Here is a 25,247-nt window from a genome sequence, read left to right as displayed (position 1 = left end):
GACATGTATTCTAGAAGGCCTGTCCACACACATAGTTCCCCATAAGTTCTTCATCCTACATGTGAGCTCCCAAAGGCACCTGGTGGACCACTGCGAGTAGCAGAGAGCTGGACTAGATGGACTCTGGTCTGATCCAGCTGGCTTGTTCTTATGTTCTTATGTTCTTATGTTCATATCTGAGTGGGAATACGATTGAAGTCTATAAAATTACGCATGGGGCAGAAAATGTCGACAGACAGAAATGTTTCTCTCTTTCTCACAATACTAGAACCAGGGGGCATACATTGAAAATGCTGGGGGGGAAGAATTAGGGCTAACAAAAGGAAACATTTCTTCATGCAACGTGTGATTCGTGTTTGGAATCTGCTGCCATAGGAGATGGTGATGGCCACTAACCTGGATAGCTTGAAAAGGGGCTTGGACAGATTTATGGAGAAGTTGATCTCTGGCTCTCAATCTTGATCTTCCTTGATCTGAGATTGCAAATGCCTTAGCAGACCAGGTACTTGGGAGCAGCAGCAGCAGAAGGCCATTGCTTTCACCTCCTGCATGTGAGCTCCCAAAGGCACCTGGTGGGCCACTGCGAGTAGCAGAATGCTGGACTAGATGGACTCTGGTCTGATCCAGCAGCCTCTTTCTGATGTTCTTAAGTTTCACACAGTATAAGGTATCTCTAGACATTTTTCTTTACAAGATGCAAGGTGGGGGTAGTGGAGCGATGAATGGGACACTGTGAGCAAATTCTCTCTCCCTTTGCCGTTTTTTCAGGACAGAATCTCTCCTCCCTCAACTTGAATGGCTATATTTGGGTTGAGAGGAATTAAAAACCCCTGTTCTCCAGCACCCTGGTTGCAATCCAGATCTCCCCGGCAGCTGCACTCAAAGAATGTTCACGATGTTGGGATGCTGGATCATGGATTTGTCCAATTGCCCCTTGAATCCAGCCATCTCTGTGCTTTGAAGGACTGAACAGAATAACTGAAGGGTCAGTGCTGCAGCACAGATTCGTTCCATGAGACACAACAGAATCCAATCTGGAGAAATCGGTGCCTCTATCCCCTCTCCAGAATAACTTTTCCAAGAATAACTTTACCTCTGTATTATCTAAAGCTTCCACAGCTAGCAAATACCTTAGTGCTTGGTTTCCGGTTGGGAGAGCCGAGTTAGAAGCGTAGAGATTTCTCTTCTCCCTGGATTTCGGCCTCTGCATCTGTATTGGCACCTTCTAGAGTGAAACCTGAAGCTAAGGCTTAAACGTCAGGAGAGAATGCTACTAGAACATGGCCACATAGCCCGGAAACCACACAACGCCCCAACTTTACCTCTCTTTAAAATAAGGCCCAATAAATGCTCCTGGACTTTCTCTTCCCCCAGGGAGGCTTTGTGGGTCTCTTGATATTATCGGCTGCCCTTCCTCTCACTGTTGATGGTGCAAAAAGGTGGCTGTGCTTTTTTCCTATCAGTTTCATTTTTCTGTTTATTTCTAGGCCATGCTGGAAGGTTTGCTGCTCCATAGGCCGGAACAGCCCATAGACTTCTTGATAAAGCTGTTACAGTTAGACAATGATGATGGTAAGTAAAGGGATGAGGATTGGTGGTTGGGGGAAGTTTTAAGCCTGTGCCTTGTTTGTTTATTTATTAGATTTTAAACCGCCCATCCCCGAAGGGCTCTGGGCGGCGTACAGCTGGCCTGCAACAACAATACATAATAACCTTAAACACAGCAGGCTAAAAACAACATTGTACACATAAAAACTCAGGTAATTTAAAACAATTTACAAATCTATAACCATAAAACACAGCAGCAGCAATAATAGATGGCACCCGATCCCAAGGCCAGGAGGGGACAATACTGATTAGATAGTATATCAGGCGGGCCAATGATGGCACGCAACACAAGGGCATCCTAGAGGGGGAATCCGTGGCTGGCCTCACCAAAGGCCCGGTGGAACAGAACTGTTTTACAGGCCCTGTGGAATTCACCAAGATCCCGCAGGCCCACACCTCTGATGGAAGAGTGTTCCAATAGGCAGGGGCCAGGGCCGTAAAAGCCCCGGCCCGGGCAGAGGTCAGTTGCATCATGGAGGGGCCAGGGACCACCAGTAAATTTGCCTCTACTGAGCGCAGAGGCCTACCCGGGACATATGGGGTGAGACGCCCTTGCCCTTGCTCTGGCCATCATCTGAATGACAGGGAGAGAGTGTGAAAGATATGCTTGCCAACCTCCAGGTAGTGACTGGAAATCTTCTGGGATTACAATCAATCTCCAAGCATCAAAGATCAGTTCATCTGAAAAAAAAAAGCCCACTTTGGAGGGTGGGCTCACCGTGGTGGGATTCAGCTGGTTCGCACCACTTCGGCAGAACCGGTTGTTAAAATGGTGCTTGTGAACAACCAGTTGTTAAACTATTTGAATCCCACCATTAGAACCGGTTGTTAAACTATTTGAATCCCACCACGGGTGGGATGTATGACATGATGCCCAATTTAAGCCCCTCCCCTCCTCCAACACTGCCCTTCTCAAATGTTGACAGAGATAAATCTTTCTCTCTTTCTCACAATACTAAAACTAGGGGGCATACATTGAAAATGCTGGGGGGAAGAATTAGGACTAATAAAAGGAAACACTTCTTCACGCAACATGTGATTGGTGTTTGGAATATGCTGCCATGGGAGGTGGTGACGGCCACTAACCTGGATAGCTTTCAAAGGGGCTTGGACAGATTTATGGAGAAGTCGATCTATGGCTACCAATCTTGATCCTCCTTGATCTGAGGTTGCAAATGCCTTAGCAGACCAGGTGCTCAGGAGCAGCAGCAGCAGCAGAAGGCCCTTGCTTTCACATCCTGTCTTTGAGCTCCCAAAGGCACCTGGTGGGCCACTGCGAGCAGCAGAGTGCTGGACTAGATGGACTCTGGTCTGATCCAGCAGGCTCTTTCTTATGCTCTTATGGGCCCTGCAAAACTGTAGCAAGTCATGCAGGGCTTGAGTCTCATGTGAAAGAGTGTTCAACCAGGGTGGTTCAGAGCCGAAAAGGTTCAACTATCCTACTTGGTCCAACTTTAGCAATTGATAAAAACCGAGGCATTTCCCTATCTTACAGGGTTGTTGTAAGGCTTCCCGAGATAAAGCATGGGGATCGCTTTGAAGTTCCCCTTGAATGTTAAGTGTATAAGGTTTGTATATCCTGATGCCTAACTGCTTGGGATTCAGGAAGAATTTTTTTTCTTCCCTTCTCCCCCCTGCCCCCTGCATCTGAAACTAATTTTAGGCATTCTCTGAGCAACTGTGTGCAGGTATTTTAAGAAGCCGCTAAGATAACATTAATTTTTCTTAGTGTTTGTTGTCTTTATTTTTGTGGCCTGAAAATCTCTGCATGGATCTTTTATACCACATGTGTCAAACTCATGCCCCTCCAGATGTTATACCACAGGTGTCAAACTCGTGCCCCTCCAGCATCATGCTGGCAGGGGATGATGGGAACTGTAGCCCATAACATCTGGAGGGGTGCGAGTTTGACACCTATGTTTTATACCATGAGTTCCATCTTCTTACTACACGTATCAGCACAAGAATCCTCCCAGATCTTTTTTTAAAAAAGAATTTTGAGATGGTTTAAATTTATTTTTGTCACGGAAATCTAATAGAAATGTGTGCAGTTATAGAAAACCAGACCGTTCAAGGGAACACTAAGGGCTTTGGGACACTGATTTTTGATGCTGTCTGTGCCTTTACCAGACTCTTCTGGTATACTTGCTAATCTTACTTTCCCAGACTCTTCTGGTATACTTGCTAATCATACTTGCTAATCATACTGGTATACTTGCTAATCATCTTCTGGTATACATGCTAATCATCTTTCTCACAATACTAGAACCAGGGGCATTCATTGAAAATGCTGGGGAAGCGAATTAGATCTACTGCGCAAACACTTCTTCACGCGAACGTCGTGATTGGTGTTTGGGAAGTATAAGGCCACAGGAGGTGGTGTGATGCGCTTTTCACTAACCTGGATAGCTTTAAAAAGGGCTTGGACAGATTTATGGAGGAGAAGTCGATCTATGGCTACCAATCTTGATCCTCTTTGATCTCAGATTGCAAATGCCTTAGCAGACCAGGTGATCGGGAGCAGCAGCCGCAGAAGGCCGTTGCTTTCACATCCTGCATGTGAGCTCCCAAAGGCACCTGGTGGGCCACTGCGAGTAGCAGAGAGCTGGACTAGATGGACTCTGGTCTGATCCAGCTGGCTTGTTCTTATGTTCTTATGTTCATACGTTTCATCAGGTGTAAATTTGTCTTCCTCATTCTATCTGTGGTAGTAGCTTTTGCCTGTCTTGAAAAACAAACCAACTTGGGAGCAATTCTAAGTCAGCCTACTCAGGAATAGCTTCTGTTATATTCAGTGTGGCTTACTCCCAAGAAAGGGCTCTGAGGATTGCCGCTTTAGCGACTTAGTCACTCGCTGCTGCTAGTGAACTCCGCAGTTTGACATCCTCCCCGCCAAAGACACGGCAACGCGAGCAGACTTTATCTGTGTGCGGGGGGCAGAGTCTGATGAATCGAGCAGGCAGGCTGCGTTTCTGCCACAATGAAAAGCTGTGTACTCTCAATCAACATTATTTGATTTACAAACCGTTCACCCTTAGGCGGATTAGATTTGGCTATGCACAAGTGGCACTCTGATTTTTTTGTTCTGCGTGAGCTGTCAAGAGGAGGCTGGTGTCTTGTTGCTTTGATGTTTCTTTAAAAAACCCAGAGTAAACCATTATGGAAGTTCTGTTGCAACATCAATAGAATACCTGTAACTAGAGAGAAGGGGAGCTTTTTACACATCAGGTTTGGGAGATCAGGTGATATTGATTTGAAGCTGAAGGGAGGGAGGGGGGAGGAAGAGAGCGGGGCATGTTTGCTATTTGTGTCCGGGAGTCAGTTCTGGTTTTAATTCTGATCTGTTCCTTAGAGGTTTTTTTTTTTAAATGTACAAATCAGAGATGCTTTCCTGTGGTTTTTTATTTGTGAAATTGGGGCATGACTCAGCCAAAGTTGAGCAAAATTGTGGCCATCAAAAAAGGGGGTGACCGTTTCTCTGATTTCATGGGGAGAGCTAAGAATGTAGGGTGTTGTGGGTTTTCTGGGTTTTATGGCCCTGTTCCAGCAGTATTTTCTCCTGACAGCTTGCCTACATCTGATGCCAGCCACAGATGCAGGCAAAACATCAGGAGAAAACGCTACTGGAAAACGGCCATACAACCTGGAAAACCCACAACATTCTGGCTGTGAAAGCCTTCGACAATACGGCTAAGAATGTGTTTCAGTGCAATTAAAATCTGCCATACTTTAACGTGCTTACCTTTGTGTTAGTTCTTGCGTCCCTTATGTAGCAGATTAGACACGTTTGGGAGCAGGGGACCTGGATTCTAATTCCAGCTCAACTGTCCAGTTCACTGGGTGACTACCTGGCAGGTGGTTCATGTGGGAAGCATGCATTATTCTGCATGTGCGATTGGGGCCTCTGCTTCCTCACAGCAGTCTCCAAAATAATGCACTTTCAATCCACTTCCAGTGCACTTTGCAGCTGTGCGGACTAGCAAAATCCACTTGCGAAACATTGTGAAAATGGATTGAAAGTGCATTATTCTCCGTGTGCGATTGGGGCCTCTGCTTCCTCACAGCAGTTTCCAAAATAATGCACTTTCAATCCACTTCCAGTGCACTTTGCAGCTGTGCGGACTAGCAAAATCACTTGCAAACAATTGTGAAAGTGGATTGAAAGTGCATTCTTCTGCTTGTGCAATTGGGGCCTCTGCTTCCTCATAGCAGTCTCCAAAATAACGCACTTTCAGTCCACTTACAATGCACTTTGCAGCTGTGCTGACTAGCAAAATCCACTTGCAAACAGTTGTGAAAGTGGATTGAAAGTGCATTATTCTCTGTGTGCGATTGGGGCCTCTGCTTCCTCACAGCAGTTTCCAAAATAATGCACTTTCAATCCACTTCCAGTGCACTTTGCAGCTGTGAAATGGGATCTAGCAAAATCACTCTTGCCTGAAACAATTGGGTGGTGAAAGTGGATTGAAAGTGCATTCTTCTGCTTGTGCACCAAATTGGGGCCCTCTCTGCTTCCTCATATGAGTTTCCAAAAATAATGCATCTTCAATCCACTTCCAGTGCACTTGCAGCCAAAGCTTCGGACTAGCAAAATCACTTGCAAACAATTGTGAAAGTGGATTGAAAGTGCATTCTTCTGCTTGTGCAATTGGGGCCTCTGCTTCCTCATAGCAGTCTCCAAAATAATGCACTTTCAATCCACTTCCAGTGCACTTTGCAGCTGTGCGGACTAGCAAAATCCACTTGCAAACAGTTGTGAAAGTGGATTGAAAGTGCATTATTCTCCGTGTGCGATTGGGGCCTCTGCTTCCTCACAGCAGTTTCCAAAATAATGCACTTTCAATCCACTTCCAGTGCACTTTGCAGCTGTGCGGACTAGCAAAATCACTTGCAAACAATTGTGAAAGTGGATTGAAAGTGCATTCTTCTGCTTGTGCAATTGGGGCCTCTGCTTCCTCATAGCAGTCTCCAAAATAACGCACTTTCAGTCCACTTACAATGCACTTTGCAGCTGTGCTGACTAGCAAAATCCACTTGCAAACAGTTGTGAAAGTGGATTGAAAGTGCATTATTCTCTGTGTGCGATTGGGGCCTCTGCTTCCTCACAGCAGTTTCCAAAATAATGCACTTTCAATCCACTTCCAGTGCACTTTGCAGCTGTGCGGACTAGCAAAATCACTTGCAAACAATTGTGAAAGTGGATTGAAAGTGCATTCTTCTGCTTGTGCAATTGGGGCCTCTGCTTCCTCATAGCAGTTTCCAAAATAATGCACTTTCAATCCACTTCCAGTGCACTTTGCAGCTGTGCGGACTAGCAAAATCACTTGCAAACAGTTGTGAAAGTGGATTGAAAGTGCATTATTCTCCTGTGGTAAGCCACCGTTGGGGGCCTCTGCTTCCTCACAGCAGTTTCCAAAATAATGCACTTTCAATCCACTTCCAATGCACTTTGCAGCTGAATAGCAAAATCCACTTGCAAACAATTGTGAAAGTGGATTGAAAGTGCATTATTCTGCATGTGCAGAAGGGGCCAGAGTGTGAGTTGCTTGTACCCAGCTGCCAAAGTCTTAGGTTCATGGCTGGTGGCTTATACGGATGATAGATGTTGCTCTAACAGTTTTGAGTGAAGTAGCTCCAAAAGAGCATTCGAAAAGAAGGAAGTGACTTTCGGTTCCCAGGCTCAGTTCCCAGTTGGCGTAGCACTGCTATCTGTTGTCTTCTGTTCGGAGATGGAAACAACCACAATAAAAATTAAGAGTCATTAAAAAAAGAAATCTTTCAAGAGCTGATTAAAAAACCCCCCAAACTTTTTGATCACCGGAGAAGGTGCTGACTGGAAGGAGGGGAAAAAAGCTCTACCTTATTAAAGTCATCAGTAAAGCTATGAATTTTCATGATCTCTCCTTGTAAGACAGGTTTCGCCCCAGAGAAAATTTCAAACAGAGATGTGGATGGAGAAAAAAAACGATTGTCTCTATCCCAGGTGCGAAGTCAGAAAACCTTTTAATTAATCATCAGTTCTAAAGCACTCCTTTAGAAATAAAATACACAGAAGCAGTAAAAATTTACAGCTGAACACAACCGTGGGCTTGGCAAAGCTTTCGAAAGACAATTACTGGAGTTAAAATATTAGGAACTGTACATTATTACCTGCATTGTACACTAATCAGTGGTCACAAAGTGTGGTGCAATCTTTCAAGCTATACAGAATTCTTTCTTAGGATGTAGAAGAAGAAGAGTTGGATTTATATCCCCCTTTTCTCTTCTGCAAGGAGACTCAAAGGGGCTTACAAACTCCTTTCCCTTCCCCCCTCACAACAAACACTCTGTGAGGTGGGATTCAGGAGGTTCTAGAGCAGTTGCAGAGGTGGGATTCAGGAGGTTCTAGAGCAGTTGTGGCGAACCTATGGCACTCCAGATGTTCATGAACTACAATTCCCAATTGGCCATGCTGGCAGGGGGCTGATGGGAATTGTAGTCCATGAACATCTGGAGTGCCATAGGTTCGCCACCACGGTTCTATAGGGTTCCATAGAACCCTTAATTACTCTGTCCTTAGTTTGGGGAACCCTTTGTTAATCCCACCTCTTGCACTCAACTGAAGCAAGAGCCTCACATTTTCTTCTTCTTTGAGTCGTTGGCTGTTTGTGGCTTTAGGCTACTTTGCAACAGAGAGTCTTTGGAAATGGGAGAGGGGCAGACAGCGGAACAGGAGCAGGGCGAGTGGGTCTGTGTGTGCACAAATGGGGGAAGGGAGGTGTGTTTTGCGGTGAAGTGGTCGTGCGCATGCAGGGGCTTAGGAAGAATACGTGAGTTTCAAATCGAGCGGGGGCTTATGAAGAACACACGACTTTCCCTCACCCACCGGCTGCTACGTAGGGAGATGGCAGTGGCCCCTCTCTGCTACCTGGCAGCCAAATGAAATGTCTTGATTCTAGAGTTTTTCAACACTGGCAGCCAAATGAAAAACTCTAGAATCAAGACAGTGACTAATCAGCTCCACACAAACACAGGACAACTATGGACAATAGCAACCAAGGAAACAAAGACCAGAATACTTCTATTCAGATGCATTGTCCGGGAGCGGGGCCCTCCCCCCACCCGGACTTACCGCCGGCGCTCCCCCCCCGCCCGGACTTGCCACCGCCGTCGTCTTCGGCCCGGCCGGCCGCCCCGCAAGGCTCGGGCTGGCCGGGGATGGCGCGGCCCGCGCGGCCGCGGCACCGCGGCACGAGGGACTCGCCGTGCCGCCGGACAGGGGAGGCGGGAAGCTCCTCCGCCGAGGCTGGGGAGGCTCTGCCGCCGCCGCCGCCGGGACTCCGCGGCCCCGCCCCAGGACTGGAGCCGGGGAGCGGAGAGGCGAGCCGGCCGGAGCAACGGGGGCCGCGACTCCGCCCCACGGACGCCGCGGCCGGGAGATCCGAGGCCGCCGCCGAGGGAGCCATCGGGCCCACGCGCCCCAGCTGGGAGCCGACGCGGCCGGCAGCTGCGCGGGCCGGCGTCTCTGGCGGGGGCGGAGACTTGGCCCCGCAGCTGGTGACGGGCCGGGCATGCCGGTCGGGCGGGAGACGGGCCTGGAGAGGGGAGGGGTTTTCAGGCTTGGAGCTGGGTGGGGAAGGGATAAAAGGGGAAGAAGGGAGACACCTGGGGGAGTGGTGGGAATGGAGAACGGAGAAGGAGCCAGTAGACGGGAGGCTGGAAGGGAAACAAAGAGGGGTTGAGAAGGGGAGGCAAGAGATAGTAAATGAGGAGGGCAGAAGCCAGGAGGGAGAGGCAGCTGGAGGACAGGAGAAAGGAGAAGAGGGAAGGAGAGAGAAGTGTGTGGCTGGAGGCTGGGAGAAGGGAGCCCTGTGGCGAGAACAGGCTCCCTCTTGTCCTGATTAGGCAGGGCTGGTCAGCCCGAGGGTGTACAGGGACACCCCATTAATCCACCCCACGAGACCAGGGGTGAGGCCGGGAGTTACCAACACCCGGGTAGGGATAGGTGGGACGGCAACCGGGTACCCCTTTGGGTGCCCTGGAGGGGGGCCCTGACATGCATTCACCTATTGACTTGGCTATCTTCATTGTTACTTCCAGGCTACAGACTTCTTTGTGACTCACATACCAGGCTACTCTATTCAGAGGGCCTCACCTTTTGACCACACAGTATATATACTCCACTTGCTTTCCATTCCTACTATCAGATCCTCTGAAGATGCCAGCCACAGATGCAGGCGAAACGTCAGGAGAGAATGCTGCTAGAACACGGCCATACAGCCCGGAAACCACACAGCATCCCAGAAAACATGATGTTTTCTTGACAGTCTCTTTCATTGGGTTCTAGAACTGTTTATCACAGAAACTGTCAGTGGTGTTTTACTGCTAGTCTGCCCCCCTGGCCCAGTCCAATGGAAACTCAGTGAAGCTTAAGATAACTGAAATCAGTGGTATTCCCAGAATTCTGTGATTGTTCGTGGCTGTTGGCTTCTTAATGGGACATTCAATTGAACTGGAAAGGGTCACAAATGATAAGGACGGAGGTAGCCCTGGGAATTCCCCCCATGTCATATGTTAAAAGACTGAGCGGCAGAAGATTTTTACCGGTGTGCAAATGAGTAAATTGGTGCGTTCCACTTTGCCCCATATGCTGCCAGCTCCTAAGCAGAAGGAAAACCAGATTTAGTACAAAGTGAGCGTTTACAGTAGCCCTGGGCAATATTAAAGCGTTATATGGTGTGTATAATGGTACGTTTCGTTTTTTATCAAACGTTTGTCCAAGAAAGCTGTGTATTAAAGCTTCAGTACCTCGGGGTTTCCTTGTGAATTTTAAATCGTGCTCCTACTTAAACCTCAAAAGGATCTCTGGATAGAAAAGTTCTTTTTTTTTTATTTTCGTGCTTTGAAGCGGGTTGAAGAAGTTGATTAGTGTTGGCACCAGAGCACATTTCAATGGCTCTGTTTATAAATAATTCCTCACTACCAGGCTGGAGTTTCAAGGTGTTAAGATTTATTAAAAAAAAAAAAAACAGAAGGAAAAAGGAAAAAAAAATCTTAGGTTTTAATCACGTTACATTTTGAAAGAAATTAGGCGATGAAAATAGCTTGATGTGTTCCTTTCAAAATATTATTTTTCCCAACATTGTGTACTCTTTCTGTCACCCCGGCAGAAGCCAGCAAGCGGTGGAGTTGCTTCTGTAAACCTCCCAAGGCGGATAACTTTGTAAAGATGAATTTGTAATTTCGGGTTTCATGCATGATTTAGAAATTTCAGCTGCCCAGCTCCTCGCTAAAGTGGTCAGAAAGCTTTAGAAGAGGTACCGTTCCCTCCCCTGTCAGTCTGGTGAGATCAGAGAGCTCAGCTCTCTTTTGAATAGCAACGTCCGGCGAGGGTTTGGGGTGGGGTGGGGGAGCTATGGCTGGCCAGAATCTTTTGATTCAGATTATCTCCACAGATATGTTCAGAAAGGCTGCGCAAGGTAGAAGCAGGCGCAGGTTCCAAAGAAGGGCTCCGGGAGCTATGCCCTGGCAGCGAGCTTATGACACAGCGAGAAGAAAAGCGTGCGGCCCTTTTTCTGTCTCTTTGATTCGGATGTTGTAATGGTGAGCCTCTCGGTTCCATCCGTTTGTCATTGCGCTTTGCCTCCTTGATGCAATTTGTACATTATTTTTACATTATACGCTGCTTACAAGCAGCTGACACAAAGAGAACATTGAAAAATGCATTACTTTTAATAGGGAACAAATTCAGCATAAGGTTACGGAAAGAGGGGTAAAACAGAATTGATTTGCAACGGAAAGAGCAAAATCAAGACTGGGGCTTTCTAGTTAAAATGGCAGGGATGAGAAATTTGCTACCTTTCCTATACCAAGCGGCAACATATGATATGCAGTAGTCAGTGGTGGGATCCAAAAATTTTAGTAACAGGTTCCCATGGTGGGGGGATTCAAACAGTGGCGTAGCGCCAATGGGGCTGGGCGGGGCACGACGGGGGCGTGGCCAGGCATTCCGGGGCGGAACATTAATAATTTCTCTGATACTGTAAAAAACTCTTACTGTAAAAAAAAAAAAGTTCCTAATTTCCAACTGGTATCTTTCTGTCCGTAATTTAAACTCATTATAGCAAGTCCTATCGTCTACTGCCAACAGAAACAACGACTTCTCCTCTAATTGACTGTCTGTCAAATACTTAATACTTTCAAATACTTAATTTTGTTTCTAGAAATCAAAAGAAGGAGACTTTCCTTAAACAAGGAACTTTACCATATTTCTAAAACATGTTTTTAAAACAGCCCAACAGGTAGAATTATCCCGTTTTCTACCTTCGCTAACCAGCCACATAGGAAACAACAGGACATTATGATTTTTGGACCTAATGGAATTTCTAACGGAAAAGCAGACCCAATTAGTAACCCCCTCTCGGCACACACAAATAATTAGTAACCCACTCTCGGGAACTGGTGAGAACCTGCTGGATCCCACCTCTGGCAGTAGTACAATTTCTGATTTTGGAAGGGGCTTGCTTTTATACCATGTTCTAACCCAGGGGTCTGCAACCCCCATCAGTTGGCCAACTGCTATCAAGCATGATTTTTGCATATGAAAAATCCTTCAGAAGAGTTTCTTGTCAAAGCGCCACTGGGAACAAGCATGAGATCTGGCGTGGCCAGGAAAGGGCCCGGCAGACTGGCTCCCATGCGTCATCTCTGCCTCCTGCCCCCTCTCTGGTCTCTTCATGGCGGCTGCCTGAGTTAGGGAAACATCTCACCTTATTCCCTGGTAAGGCCAGCTGTATGCTGTATCTTGAGTGATCACCACAAATCTTCTTGTAGTATCTGTTCATTTGGGATCTTGAGAACTGCTCCCAAACTACGGGTTATAAGAAGCACTGGGGTGCTGCAAGAAAGTAACAAGGTGCGTCTGTCCGGGCATGAGTCTGAGCCAGAGGTGGGATCCAGCAGGTTCTCGCAGGTTCCCGAGAGTAGGTTACTAATTATTTGTGTGTGCCAAGAGGGGGTTACTAATCGGTGATTTTGCCACGTGATTTTTGCCTTAGTTACACCCCTCCTCTCAGCAGTAGCGCACAGAACTTGAAGCAGTCTAGCAGGAGGTGCACCGGCATGCGTGGCAGCCTGCGCCTGCGTGCATTCGTTTCCCACCCAAGGACCGGCGCAGTGGCTGCGTCCTTGCCACAGCCCTGCCCTTGGAATGCCCCGCCCCCAGAATGCCCGCCCACGCCCCCGACGTGTCCTACCCATCCCCATTGGCACTACGCCACAGTTTGAATCCCACCACCATGGGAACCTGTAACTAAAATTTTTGGATCCCATCACTGGTCTGAGCCCAAGGTTGGCCACCTTCCAGTCAGTTTCCACATCTCTACACCCGGTGCGGTCGGACCATTCAGTTTTGTCCAAAGTATGGAGGCATCAGATTTGTCCCCTCTTGGAGAAGGCTACCTGTTGCGTTTTTGCAAAAGCATTTTCGTGTCCCTTTCCACATGGGAGACGTGGTCAGAACAGGGACTCGACATGGGAGGTGCTCCTCTGAAGATATTTGCTGGGCGTCAAACTCTTCCATGACTATCAGATCCAACAAATTTCTCACTTGCCTTGCAGACAATTTCATGGTCCAGAAGGTGGAAGAAGCAACAAGGAGGACGGCTATTTTTGATCTGCTCCTGACCAATAATGATGTCCTGATTAGTGGAGTGGAAGGGGTAGGATCCTTAGGTGCAGAGGTGGGATCCAGCAGGTTCTCACCAGCAGGTTCTCACCAGCTTTTCCATCTCCACGCCCTCGCCTCCCCGAGAGGCATCCTGCCTTTGAACGTGAAGGCTCCATATAGCAATTGCGACTAATAATGTCACTCCCTGAACTGGGTTAATCCCTTCCAGGTACTGCAATTCATGGATTCTCAGCCTTTCGTACCTTTTATCTCACCAGTCTCTATCAAAGAACCTGTGTGTTTCACCATTGCTGTGTTCAGATTTGTGAGTTGGGGCATTTCTATAATGTGATGATTTATAAATGACCTGGTGCAAAAAATTTTTTGGGGATCATGGTGGGGTGGCTGCCCATCCGGGGGGGGGGGGGGCATCCAACTCAGGTTTTGCCCAGGGCTCAGGTTTCCCTAGGTACGCTTCTGCCCCCTTTGCTGGGGGGGGGGGGCTGGTGAGGGAACCTGTTACTAAAATTTTTGGATCCCACCACTGCTTAGGTGGGAGTGATCATGCTCTCCTGGAGTTTGTTATACAGCGGGAAGGGGATGTTAAGCATAGTCATATGCACATTCTAGATTTTAAGAAAGCAGGTTTCAGTAAGCTTAGGAATCTACTGGGTGCGATCCCATGGTCAAAAATACAAAAAGGGGAAGGAGTGCATGGTGGCTGGGAGTTTCTTAAAAGTGAGATCTTGAGGGCACAATCTCAAACAGTTCCAGCGAGGAGGAAAAATGGGAGGTGTCTAAGGAAACCAGGATGGCTGCCTAAAGAACTTTCAATTGAGCGAAGGGATTTTAAAAGGACATATACAAGAAATAGAAAAGGAAGGAAATCACCAAAGAGGAATTCAAACAAATAACCAGGATGTGTTGGGAGAAAGTCAGAAAAGCTAAAGCCCACAATGAGCCGAGGCTTGGCAGAGAGGGTAAATCAACAAAAAAGGCTTTTTTGGTTATGTCTGTAGCAAAAGGAAGAAAAATGATAGGATAGAGTCACTGCATGGAGGAGATGGCAAAATACTAACAGGGGACGGAGAAAAGAAAGAACTACTCAACACCTTCTTTGCCTCAAGTCTTTTCCGAAAAAAGGAAAATGGTGCTCATCCAGGAGAAAATGAAACAGAAGATACAGTAGGATAAATTCAGCACAAAATAAATAAAGGGGTAATGCTGGAATACCTGGCTACTTTAAATGATTCCAAATCTCCAGGGCCTGATGAACTACATCCCAGAATATTAAAAGAGCTGGTGGAAGTAATCTCAGAACCACTTGCTATAATCTTTAAGAACTCCTGGAGAACAGGAGAAGTCCCAGCGGACTGGAGGAGGGCTAACGTTATCCTCATCTTCAAAAAAGGGAAAAAGGAGGACCCGAATAATGACCGTCCAGTCAGCCTGACATCGATACCGGGGAAGATTCTGGAGCAGATCATTAGACAGACGGTCTGCCCACACTTAGAAGGGAATACTGTGATCACAAAAAGTCAGCGTGGGTTTCTCAAAAACAAGTCATGCCAGACCAGTCTTATCTCTTTTTTTGATAAAGTGACGAGCTCGGTAGACCAAGGGAATGCTGTGGACGTAGCATATGTTGCTTTTAGTAAAGCTTTTGACAAGGTGCCCCATAATATTCTTGCAAGTAAGTTAGTGAAATGTGGACTAGACAGTGCTACTACCGTGTTTCCCCGAAAATAAGACAGTGTCTTATATTAATTTTTGCTCCCAAAGATGCGCCATGTCTTATTTTCAGGGGATGTCTTATTTTTCCTGTGTTCTGTTCGACGGGCAGGCTTCCAAACAAAAACTTTGCTACGTCTTACTTTCGGGGGATGCCTTATATTTCGCACTTCAGCAAAACCTCTACTACGTCCTATTACGTTTTACACCATCTTCAAACCAAGAGATGCCCTTTGAGTATTTCCTGCGACTTCAGCAAAACCTCTACTAATAGCCCTATTTTCAGGGGATGTCTTATTTTTTCTATGTTCTATTCGCCGGGCATGCTTCCAAACAAAAACTTTGCTACGTCTTACTTTCGGGGATGCCTTATATTTCGCACTTCAGCAAAACCTCGACTACGTCCTATTTTCAGGGGATGTCTTATTTTTCTGTGTTCTATTCGTCGGGCATGCTTCCAAACAAAAACTTTGCTACGTCTTACTTTCGGGGGATGCCTTCTATTTCGCACTTCAGCAAAACCTCGACTACGTCCTATTTTCAGGGGATGTCTTATTTTTCTATGTTCTATTCGTCGGGCAGGCTTCCAAACAAAAACTTTGCTACGTCTTACTTTCGGGGGATGCCTTATATTTCGCACTTCAGCAAAACCTCTACTACGTCCTATTTTCAGGGGATGTCTTATTTTTCTGTGTTCTATTCGTTGGGCATGCTTCCAAACAAAAACTTTGCTACGTCTGACTTTCGGGGGATGCCTTATATTTCGCACTTCGGCAAAACCTCTACTACGTCCTATTTTCAGGGGATGTCTTATTTTTCTGTGTTCTATTCGTCGGGCAGGCTTCCAAACAAAAACTTTGCTACGTCTTACTTTCGGGGGATGCCTTCTATTTCGCACTTCAGCAAAACCTCGGCTACGTCTTATTTTCTGGGGATGTCTTATATTCGGGGAAACGGTATCAGATTGATTTGTAATCGGTTGACTGATCAAACTCAAAGGGTGCTCATCTTCCTCTTGGAAAGAAGTGACTAGTGGGGTGCCACAGGGTTCTGTCCTGGGCCCAGTGCTATTCAATATTTTTATCGACGACTTGGATGATGGAATAGAGGGCATGCTAATCAAATTTGCAGGTGACACCAAATTAGGAGAGGCAGCTAATATTTTGATAAAGTGACGAGCTCGGTAGACCAAGGGAATGCTGTGGACGTAGCATACGTTGCTTTTAGTAAAGCTTTTGACAAGGTGCCCCATAATATTCTTTGCCTCAAGTCTTTTCCGAAAAAAGGAAAACGGTGCTCATCCAGGAGAAAATGAAACAGAAGATACAGTAGGATAAATTCAGCACAAAATAAATAAAGGGGTAATGCTGGAATACCTGGCTACTTTAAATGATTCCAAATCTCCAGGGCCTGATGAACTACATCCCAGAATATTAAAAGAGCTGGTGGAAGTAATCTCAGAACCACTTGCTATAAGAGGCAGCTAGACTGGGGCCATGGAAGAAGCAGTAGCAGAAGCGCCACAAATTTTGTAGCATGGTTCGGCAAGGAATCATAGAATCATAGAGTTGGAAGAGACCCCAAGGGCCAGCAAGTCCAACTCCCTGCCATGCAGGAACAGACAATTGTAACGAACTTGGAAAGTCCAGGTAAAAGTAACCTTTTAACAGTTCTTTATTGTACTGGCAGTCATAGTCGAAAACAAGCAATGCGAGTTCTGAAGCTTCAGAACTTTGATAGCAGTTTAATACAGTAGCAAATACCCTAAATCAGCTTGAACAGGTCAAACATTTTAAATACCTGGGTCTCCATTTTAATTATAACTCCTCTTGGGTTACCCAAAGGAAATTGGCCATTGAATCAAGCAAACTTAGTTGCAAGGCCATTAGCCGCTATTTTCGCACCAAAGGTCATGAATTTGTACCTGCAGCCATTAAGGCATTTAATGCTAAAATCACCATGCAATTACTATACGGAATCCCACTGTGGATACAAGCATGGAGCTGCGATATGGAAAGAGTTCAGTCATGCTTTCTCTATAGTATACTCGGCTTACCTCACTCAGTCCCATATGCTGCGGTCTGTTTGGAGGTGGGCCAACATCTACTCCATACAAGAGCATGGTGCATGACCTTCCAATTCTGGATACGATTGTGCTTTAACAACTGTCACAAAAGCTTTACCTACCAGGCTCTTTCTTTCATAGCCAAAACCGAGTGGTGGTCCTTTGTTGAGGCGAAAATCCATGAAATGGGTCTATCCTTGGATGCATTGGTTTTAATGAATGCCAATGAGCTAAAGCTGACTATCAAAAAGAGATTGTATGATCTCGGTATAGTCACCTGATGCAGCAGGCTAATAAACGCTGCTCTCCCTTGCACTTGGGTATACCATTAAAACCCTATACCATGGCCAAGTATTTCCATTTGGTCTTAGAACCCAAATTGCGACGAGCCCTGACCCTTGCCAGGTGCAATATTCTCCCTTCAGCTACCACTCAGGGCAGAATACAGAAAGTGCCTTTTAATGAAAGATTTTGTCCCTGCAGTTCAGCTTACGAAGAATCAATCCAACACGTGATATTACACTGCCCGTTACACAGTTTAGCCAGGAATAAATATCTAAACCCGTGGTTAAAACCCCCCATTGATAATATTAATCTATCAATTGTGGTAACGATGTTGGATTGTGGTTCTGCAAGTGTATTGGAAGCGCTGGCTAACTTTTTGTGCTCTGTCATCAGCAAACGGTTATAACTGTACTGGAGATTGTATCATTACACTGAGGTCGCCATTTTTCTGGTATATTGCTGCTGTTTTAATTATGCCATTAAAGGTTTATATATATTTTTTAATACCCTAAATGACCTGGACAGATTAGAGAGCTGGGCCCAAACAAACAAAATTAATTTCGACAGAGATAAATGTAAGATACTACACTTAGGCAGCAAAAATGAAATGCACAGATATAGGATGGGTGACACCTGGCTTGACAACACTACGTGCGAAAGGGATCTGAGTGTCTTAGTAGACCATAAACTAAACATGAGTCAGCAGTGTGATGCGGTGACCGAGAAAACCAATGTGATTTTGGGGCTGTATCAATAAGAGCATAGTGTCAAGATCAAGGGATGTAATTGTACCTCTCTATTCTGCATTGGTTAGACCTCACCTGGAATATTGGGTGCAGTTCTGGGCACTGCAATTCAAGAAGGATATTTACCGGCTGGAGCGGGTTCAGAGGAGGGCAACCAGAATGGTAAAAGGTCTGGAGTCCATGGCCTACGAAGAGAGGCTTAGGGAGCTGGGGATGTTTAGTCTGGAGAAGCGAAGGTTAAGGGGGGACATGATAGCCATGTTTAAATGTTTGAAGGGATACCATGTCGTAGAGGGAGCAAGCTTGTTTTCTGCTGCCTCAGAGACTAGGACAGTGGTGCAGAACTGGCCATGCTGGCCAATTGGCCATGCTGGCAGGGGCTGATGGGAATTGTAGTCCATAACATCTGGAATGCCAAAGGTTTACCACCATGGGACTAGGATATGGAGTAATGGACTCAAGGTGCAGGAAAAGAGATTCTACCTAAACATAAGGAAGAACTACCTGACTGTCAGGGCTGTTAGACCGTGGAGTTCACTACCTCAGAGAGTTGTGGAGTCTCCTCCTTTGGAGGTTTTTAAACAGAGGCTGGATGAACATATGTCGGGAGTGCTTTGGTTGTGCGTTCCTGTATTCCAGGGGGTTGGACTTGATGGCCCTTGGGGTCTCTTCCAACTCTATGATTCTATGATAATTGCTAGTAGTTTATCCTTTTGCATATGGCTGTAAGCCATCACGATAGGACGAAAAAGATAAAATACAAATTATAACAAAAAAAAGTTAAATATATAAAACACAATTCATATGCATAGTATAAAATAGTCATTGAGATTATACAATAAAACACACTAACACCTGGTGAACAACATTCAGTTCATAAAAGTTTTATTCTTCCACAGGAGGGCTGGTTCTAGGTTTCAAGGGCCTCCTCCTTTATTCTGCTCACCTCTAAGCCCCCATAGGCCCTCATTTCCCCCCTCCCACCCTGCTGCCTGCCTGGGCAATTTGTCCCCCCTAAAGGTATGCTGGCCACTGTCCCTGCCCCACAGTCCAAAAATAAACCTTTGTGGTGTCAGTCGGGTTGCCAGCTTCCCTGAATGGCCTGGAGATCTCCTGGAATTACATCTCCAGGCTACAAACACCATGCTCCCGGAGGAAATTGCTGCTTTGGAGGTGGAGTGTATGGCATTATATCCTGCTGATGATGCCCCTCCTGAAACTGTTGTTACCGATGGGAAAATAAACAAAATATTTTCCTGAAGTCAGGTTGCCTGGCTACACTGGCTCCCTGCCTGGACACGGAGACTTGTGTGGTTCAGAAGCCTCCATAAGGTTCACAGAGAACGCATATGTATGTTTGTGCCAATGCTATATGATTTCCCTTGTGTTTGTGTCATTCTAGGATGTTGTAAACGCTCCTCTTAGTTAAGTTTATGCCTGTAGTTTAGGATTTTAGTTTAATAAGGTTCTATTAGTTTTAAGCGAGTCCTGCCAGTAGGTAGATGTACAGTCCTGCCTATAAGTATAAGTATGTGTGTTTATCCTTTAAGGTTTTCCTAATGTTTAAGTTAGAAATGTTATTTTTGAAATTTGTGTCTGAGAATAGAAGCAATAGCCAGTTAAGGTCTGATATTAAGTAACAAGGAAGTTGACTCTGGAATGCTGCTTAGACCAACGCCCAGCCGACCCTTTGACAAGAACAACGACCCTCTTTGGATTTGCTAATCGAATCTGTTGCCAGCATCCAAGGGTCACCCAGCCTTGGAAGATGTCACCCTGTTTTGCTATTGGACTGTTTGAAGTTTTACTCTCAGGATCCAGAAGCTCATTGGACTGTTCACATCCTTACTTTCAGGATCCAAGAATTCATTGGTTCATTTAAACTTGTCTTTGTCTAACACTCCCAAGGAACCACCTCAAAGGCAAGGGAGGTGCAGGCTTTTGCTTCTGGGATTTGATCTCATCAGCATGTGCAAAGAGATTGTTTTCTCCCTTTGGTGTTATATTTTCTCTGTATTAGATGGAAGGAGACTGCCCCCTTCCTGGGTTTTGCACTGTGGGGGTGGGACTGCCCTACACCCCTTTTCTGGGAAATGTATAAAGGGGCTGAGGCACAGCCATGTGGGGTTCCTTTCTGCTGAGCTGTGCCAAGAGATCACTTGCAATAAAATCCTTCCTGCTTTGAAGAAACGCCGGCTTCCTGCACCTCATTAAGTTGCTGAGCTGAAATCACTTATTGTTACCTGGCAATTCGCGGTAACACTGTCTTGTCATCTCCACCTCCAACTCTCCAGGAATTTCCCAAGCCAGGTGTGTGCCAGCGCTCAGACCTCTGGAAAGTACCTGGTTGTACCCGTAGTTCTAGCGCAGTGTTTCCCAACATTTTCGACATCACGGTACCCTTGACCTCACTCTTCATATCTCACAGTACCCCTGCCATCCCCCCCCACTTTCCCTTCCCAGTGCCCCTGCCTGCCACCACGCCCCATCTTCCCCTCCCAGTGCCCCTGCTTGCAACCCCTACCCCCCCCACCACCTTCTCTTCCCAGGGTGAAGGGAAGCACTGTGGGGCGGGAAGTGGCTGCGGACCTTGCGGTAGGTTCTGTCCCCTGGGCCAGCTCCATGTCCTTGCTGGCACCAGCGGAAGACACCGCAAAAGTTTGGGGGGCTGGTAGAGTTGCTGCGGTGCCCCGGGGACATGCTCACGGCACCCCAGGGTACCACGGAACCCTGGTCGGGAATCACTGTTCTAGTGTATAAATCCTGGGTCCGGGATATCCCCGCTGTTGAGAAGCAATCAATTTCCCGTGGCCCGAAACATCAAACATCAGAGCGTGGCTTGCCCTTCTGCCTACGTGGCAACTCTCCCGCAAGCATTTGGCTGCCATTCCCGTCCTTTTTGTTGTTGTTGTTGTAGTTCTGTTCCCCCTTAAATTAAACCTCCCTTAATGAAACCATTCTCTGGTAACCTGTGCTGGATAGGCTGCGGATCGAGGGTGGCAAGAGCCTTATCCCATATTTTAAACATTAAAACATCAGTCGCGCTCAAGACGGAAGACCGAATTGAAAACCAGCCCACGTCCCTGTAACGGAGAAGATGTGGGGACACACACACGCGCGCGCGCCAAGGGGAACGGAGTCTGGAATGCAGTCCTCCCTCTCCCCCTCTCTTTACGATTCCCCGTTCCTTTAATCTTGCTCCTGAACCAAAAGGAGGTCAGTAGCAGACAACCAGACACGCACAAGAAAGAACAAGAGCAGGGAGAATTGGATATTAATGCTGACCAGGGGGAGAGGAGGGCAGCAGACAAAAGGGCGGTGGAAAACACGGAGTAACTTGTTTTTCTCTAGTGGCCGAGAAAAAGTTTTACCATCTGCTCCAAAAGCAACCTCGAAAATGTACAGGATGTCTCATCTTTCCAGCTCTGCCCAGGAGGTAGCGAGTCTCAAGTCAAGAAGACGTGAGAGGAAAGAGAAGTTGATGCCTTGCCTTTCCTAACAAGCGAGATATCTGTCCGGGCAATGGGTGGGCTTCTAAGTAGAATACCAGGGCCCTATATGTTGCACAGACCCGCCCCCCCTCCTCGGGTGCAGTACAGCCTGGCCCAGAAATACATGGCATTCCCATGTCCTGCAGGGTGAGGCCGGGGCAGTTATTGCTTTCTCTCTTGCCGGGAGTTGGCTGCTAGACCTGCCCTTGGTGCTTCCACAGTTGGAAGATCTAGATTCCCTTCCTCTCAACGGTGCCCTGAATTATAACCGTCTTCCCTAGAACTCAGTGGCTGACAAAAGAAATCCAGTTTGCTCCAATCTGGCTAGGAGCCGGGGATCTGAGAGAATTACAACCAGCGGTGGGATCCAAAAATTTTAATAACAGGTTCCGATGGTGGTGGGATTCAAACAGTGGCGCCGCCGCACACACGCACGCCCCTCCAGTCCCTATTGGGCAGGGAGGTTGCTTTAGTAACCCCTTCTCGGCACACAGAAAAAATTAGTAACCACTTCTAGAGAAGTGGTGAGAACTGGTTGGATCCCACCTCTGATTACAACTGATCTCCAGACTGTATAGACCACTTATTTGTTTGTTATTTCTTTAAAACATTGGACGTATCAGCACCAAAATTTCAGGGTATCATCTGGAGACTGTCCTGATGACACCCCCAAGGTTTGGTGCATTTTGGTTCAGGGGGTCCAAAGTTATGGACCCTCAAAAGGGTAGCCCCCATCGCCTTAGCAAAGAATGTGGGATGGGGACATTTTGGTGCTGATACATCCAAAAATGCGCCCCCTTCAGGAGCATTCCAGAAATTTGCCCAAGAATCTTTGTTCTGCATTGAGTTTTCTGTATTGCTGTCAATGGGGGTTGCAGGTGGGGGGGGGGGACATTTCTGAAGTCACAGTATCAAAACTTTCAGGGTCTCATCAGGAGACTGCCCTGATGATACCCCCCAGGTTTGGTGCAGTTTGGTTCAGGGGGGTCAAAGTTATGGACCCTCAAAACTGTAGCCCCCATCTCCTATTAGCTCCCATTGCAAGCCTTTATTGGCATAGACAACAGTACAACAATAATAAAAATGGATTAAAAAGCATATACAATACAGGAAATAAATGTTAGGTCTAAGGAAATCTACTGGTGTTTAGTAAATTCCAGGAGAAAGTCTGCCACTATCATACAGAGAGAAGGATCAGGATTGTCCAACAAGTAGTGTAATCTAATTAAATCGGGGAGATTGGGTAAATGTAAAGGAGTAAGATTCCCATACTTGGATCTGATTTCCTTGAATCTGAGACAGTGTAGTAATTGGTGGGCCAGAGATTCAACTGAGTCACCATTACACGAGCACAATCTTTTCTTTTCTTGCCTTTTCTTGCTTATTAAATCTGCCATGTAACAAGGCAGAAGGCATAACATTAAACCTGGCAAGCATTATGGCTCTCCTTTGAGCAGGGTTTATTAAACAATACAGGTAGTGTGCCAAGTGGCCCCATTCAAATGGGAGAGAAAAATACAGGGGGGAGCATGTTTTCTTGGCTGCAGTGATTAGGGTAAAGAACTCTCTATCCAATAGTTGACCTTTTAATTTTCTATAAGCTCCTGAATAGGACAAAGGGCAAAGTGAATCCACTGACAGTCCAAAAGAGGCCATTTTTTCTTCAATTATGGGAAACCAGGGGTTGGAATGGGTGTCAGAGAGCAGACGGTGGACCAGGGAATTGCAGTCCGAGAGAAAATGAATTTGCAGCCAGAATCTAAAAGCCCTCAGCCAAGCGGTTGATTCCAAGGAGTTTTGACCTAACTCCAGACAAAGGGCTGCATAGGGCACGCAATTTGGGGATTAGCTCCCATTGGAAACAATGGGGGATGGGGCACCCCCTTTGGAAGTCCATAACTTTAGACTCCTTGAACCAAACCTCACCAAACGTGGGGGGTAGCATCAGGACAGTCTCCTGATGATATGCTGAAATTTCAGTGCTGATATGTCTAAAAATGCACCCCCTGCATGCACCAATGTCCTGGTGCAAAAAAAAAAATTGGTCATGGTGGAGTGGCCGACCATGGGGGGGGGGGGGGCATCCAACTCAGGTTTTGCCCAGGGCTACAGTTTGCCTCGTTACACCCCTGGGTGACTACTTTTACCTTTACCATGAAGCAAACTGTCCTGAGATACAGGGTTTCTGTTCACTTATTTATTTTGGGTTTGGCTGCTAGGGGTGAATTCTGCCTAATGGACATTCAGCATCAGGAATAAACGTAGGTCACCATATTGTAGAAACTTTGACTGTTGAGGGTGTTCTGGGCTGTGTGGCCGTGGCCTGGTAGTTTTTGCTGGTAACGTTTTGCCTGCATCTGTGGCTGGCATCTTTAGAGGCAGGTCACGGTAAGATGTGTTTCTGTCTGTCATGTCTTCTCTGCCAGGTCATGTCTGTCTGCCAGGGTGAAGACTGAGCCCCCACGTATCATCTAACCAGCATATTGCTGGTCCCCTCCCGCAGAGGGATTTCTCAGATGCTGCTAAATTGTTTTTATGGAACTGTTGTTGGATTTTAATGTATTTATTGGATTGAAGAAGAAGAAGAGGAGTTTGGATTTATATCCCCCCTTTCTCTCCTGCAGGAGACTCAAAGGGGCTTACAGTCTCCTTTCCCTTCCCCCCTCACAACAAACACCCTGTGAGGTAGGTGGGGCTGAGAGAGCTCCAAGAAGCTGTGACTAGCCCAAGGTCACCAGCTGGTGTGTGTGGGAGTGCACAGGCTAATCTAAATTCCCCAGAGAAGCCTCCACAGCTCAGGCGGCAGAGCGGGGAATCAAACCCGGTTCCTCCAGATTAGATACACGAGCTCTTAACCTGCTACGCCACTTATGTTTGTTTTGTGTTGATTGGTTTTACTGTACACTGCCCAGAGCCCTTTGGGGGTAGGCGGTTTATTAAATTTAATTGACAACAACAACAACAACCATAATAATAATAATAATAATAATAATAATAATAATAATAATAATAATAATAATAATAATAATAATAATAATAATGTGCCTGTCTGCACCAGACTTAATTCTACCCAGGAGCACATGTTTCTTTGCCATCTGCTTCCCCTGTACACAAACAAATAGTGCGTATTGCAAACAAAACAAAACCCTAAGGTTTCAGTCTCGCATGAAAATCAGCTTATATGTACATGTGCTTGCCTTCTCCTTCTGTTTGTCTATTTGTCTGTTTGTTTTTCAATTGCTCTTAGGCCAAACTGAAGGTTTTCATGCTGAGATATGACCAAGATCAAAGAACTGTATTAGGAAGGAAATAGCCTCCAAACTCACCATAATGTTCAATTTGAAATCTCAAGCCTTCTTTACAACTGTGGCATCTTGATATTCTTGTGTTTTCTTATTTAATCTACAGTTCCAAAGATTGCCATACTGGGTCCCCCTGCCTCTGGGAAAACAACAATTGTAAGTGCATTTTTGTTTACCGTTTGTGGAATGATTTCTGTTACCTAATATGGATATGAAAGGGCCCTTATTAAAAGGTAGAGAAATACTCAGCAGTCTGTCAGATATGTGGGGGGCAGGGGATCAAAACATTTCAGCCTGAAATGTCTTGGCTCATCCCATCAGCAGAAGTGGCCACGGGCATCTTCCACCAACTTTCACCAGTGAGTCGTCTGT

General features: G+C 46.4%; 1 protein-coding gene across 1 annotated transcript in view; it reads left to right on the top strand.

Moving 5' to 3' along the window:
• LOC125441552 (adenylate kinase 8-like) overlaps nt 1–25,247 on the top strand; it is a 117,152-nt gene that overhangs the window by 4,682 nt on the left and 87,223 nt on the right. The window contains exons 2-3 of the mRNA XM_048512160.1: nt 1,488–1,572; nt 24,982–25,031. Of these exons, the coding sequence (XP_048368117.1) occupies nt 1,488–1,572; nt 24,982–25,031 (135 nt within the window). The remainder of the gene's footprint in view (nt 1–1,487; nt 1,573–24,981; nt 25,032–25,247) is intronic.

Source organism: Sphaerodactylus townsendi, linkage group LG12 (assembly GCF_021028975.2).
Source record: "Sphaerodactylus townsendi isolate TG3544 linkage group LG12, MPM_Stown_v2.3, whole genome shotgun sequence".
In the NCBI taxonomy this organism is placed as follows: Eukaryota; Metazoa; Chordata; class Lepidosauria; order Squamata; family Sphaerodactylidae; genus Sphaerodactylus; species Sphaerodactylus townsendi.
This window is presented reverse-complemented; position numbering and strand designations above follow the sequence as displayed.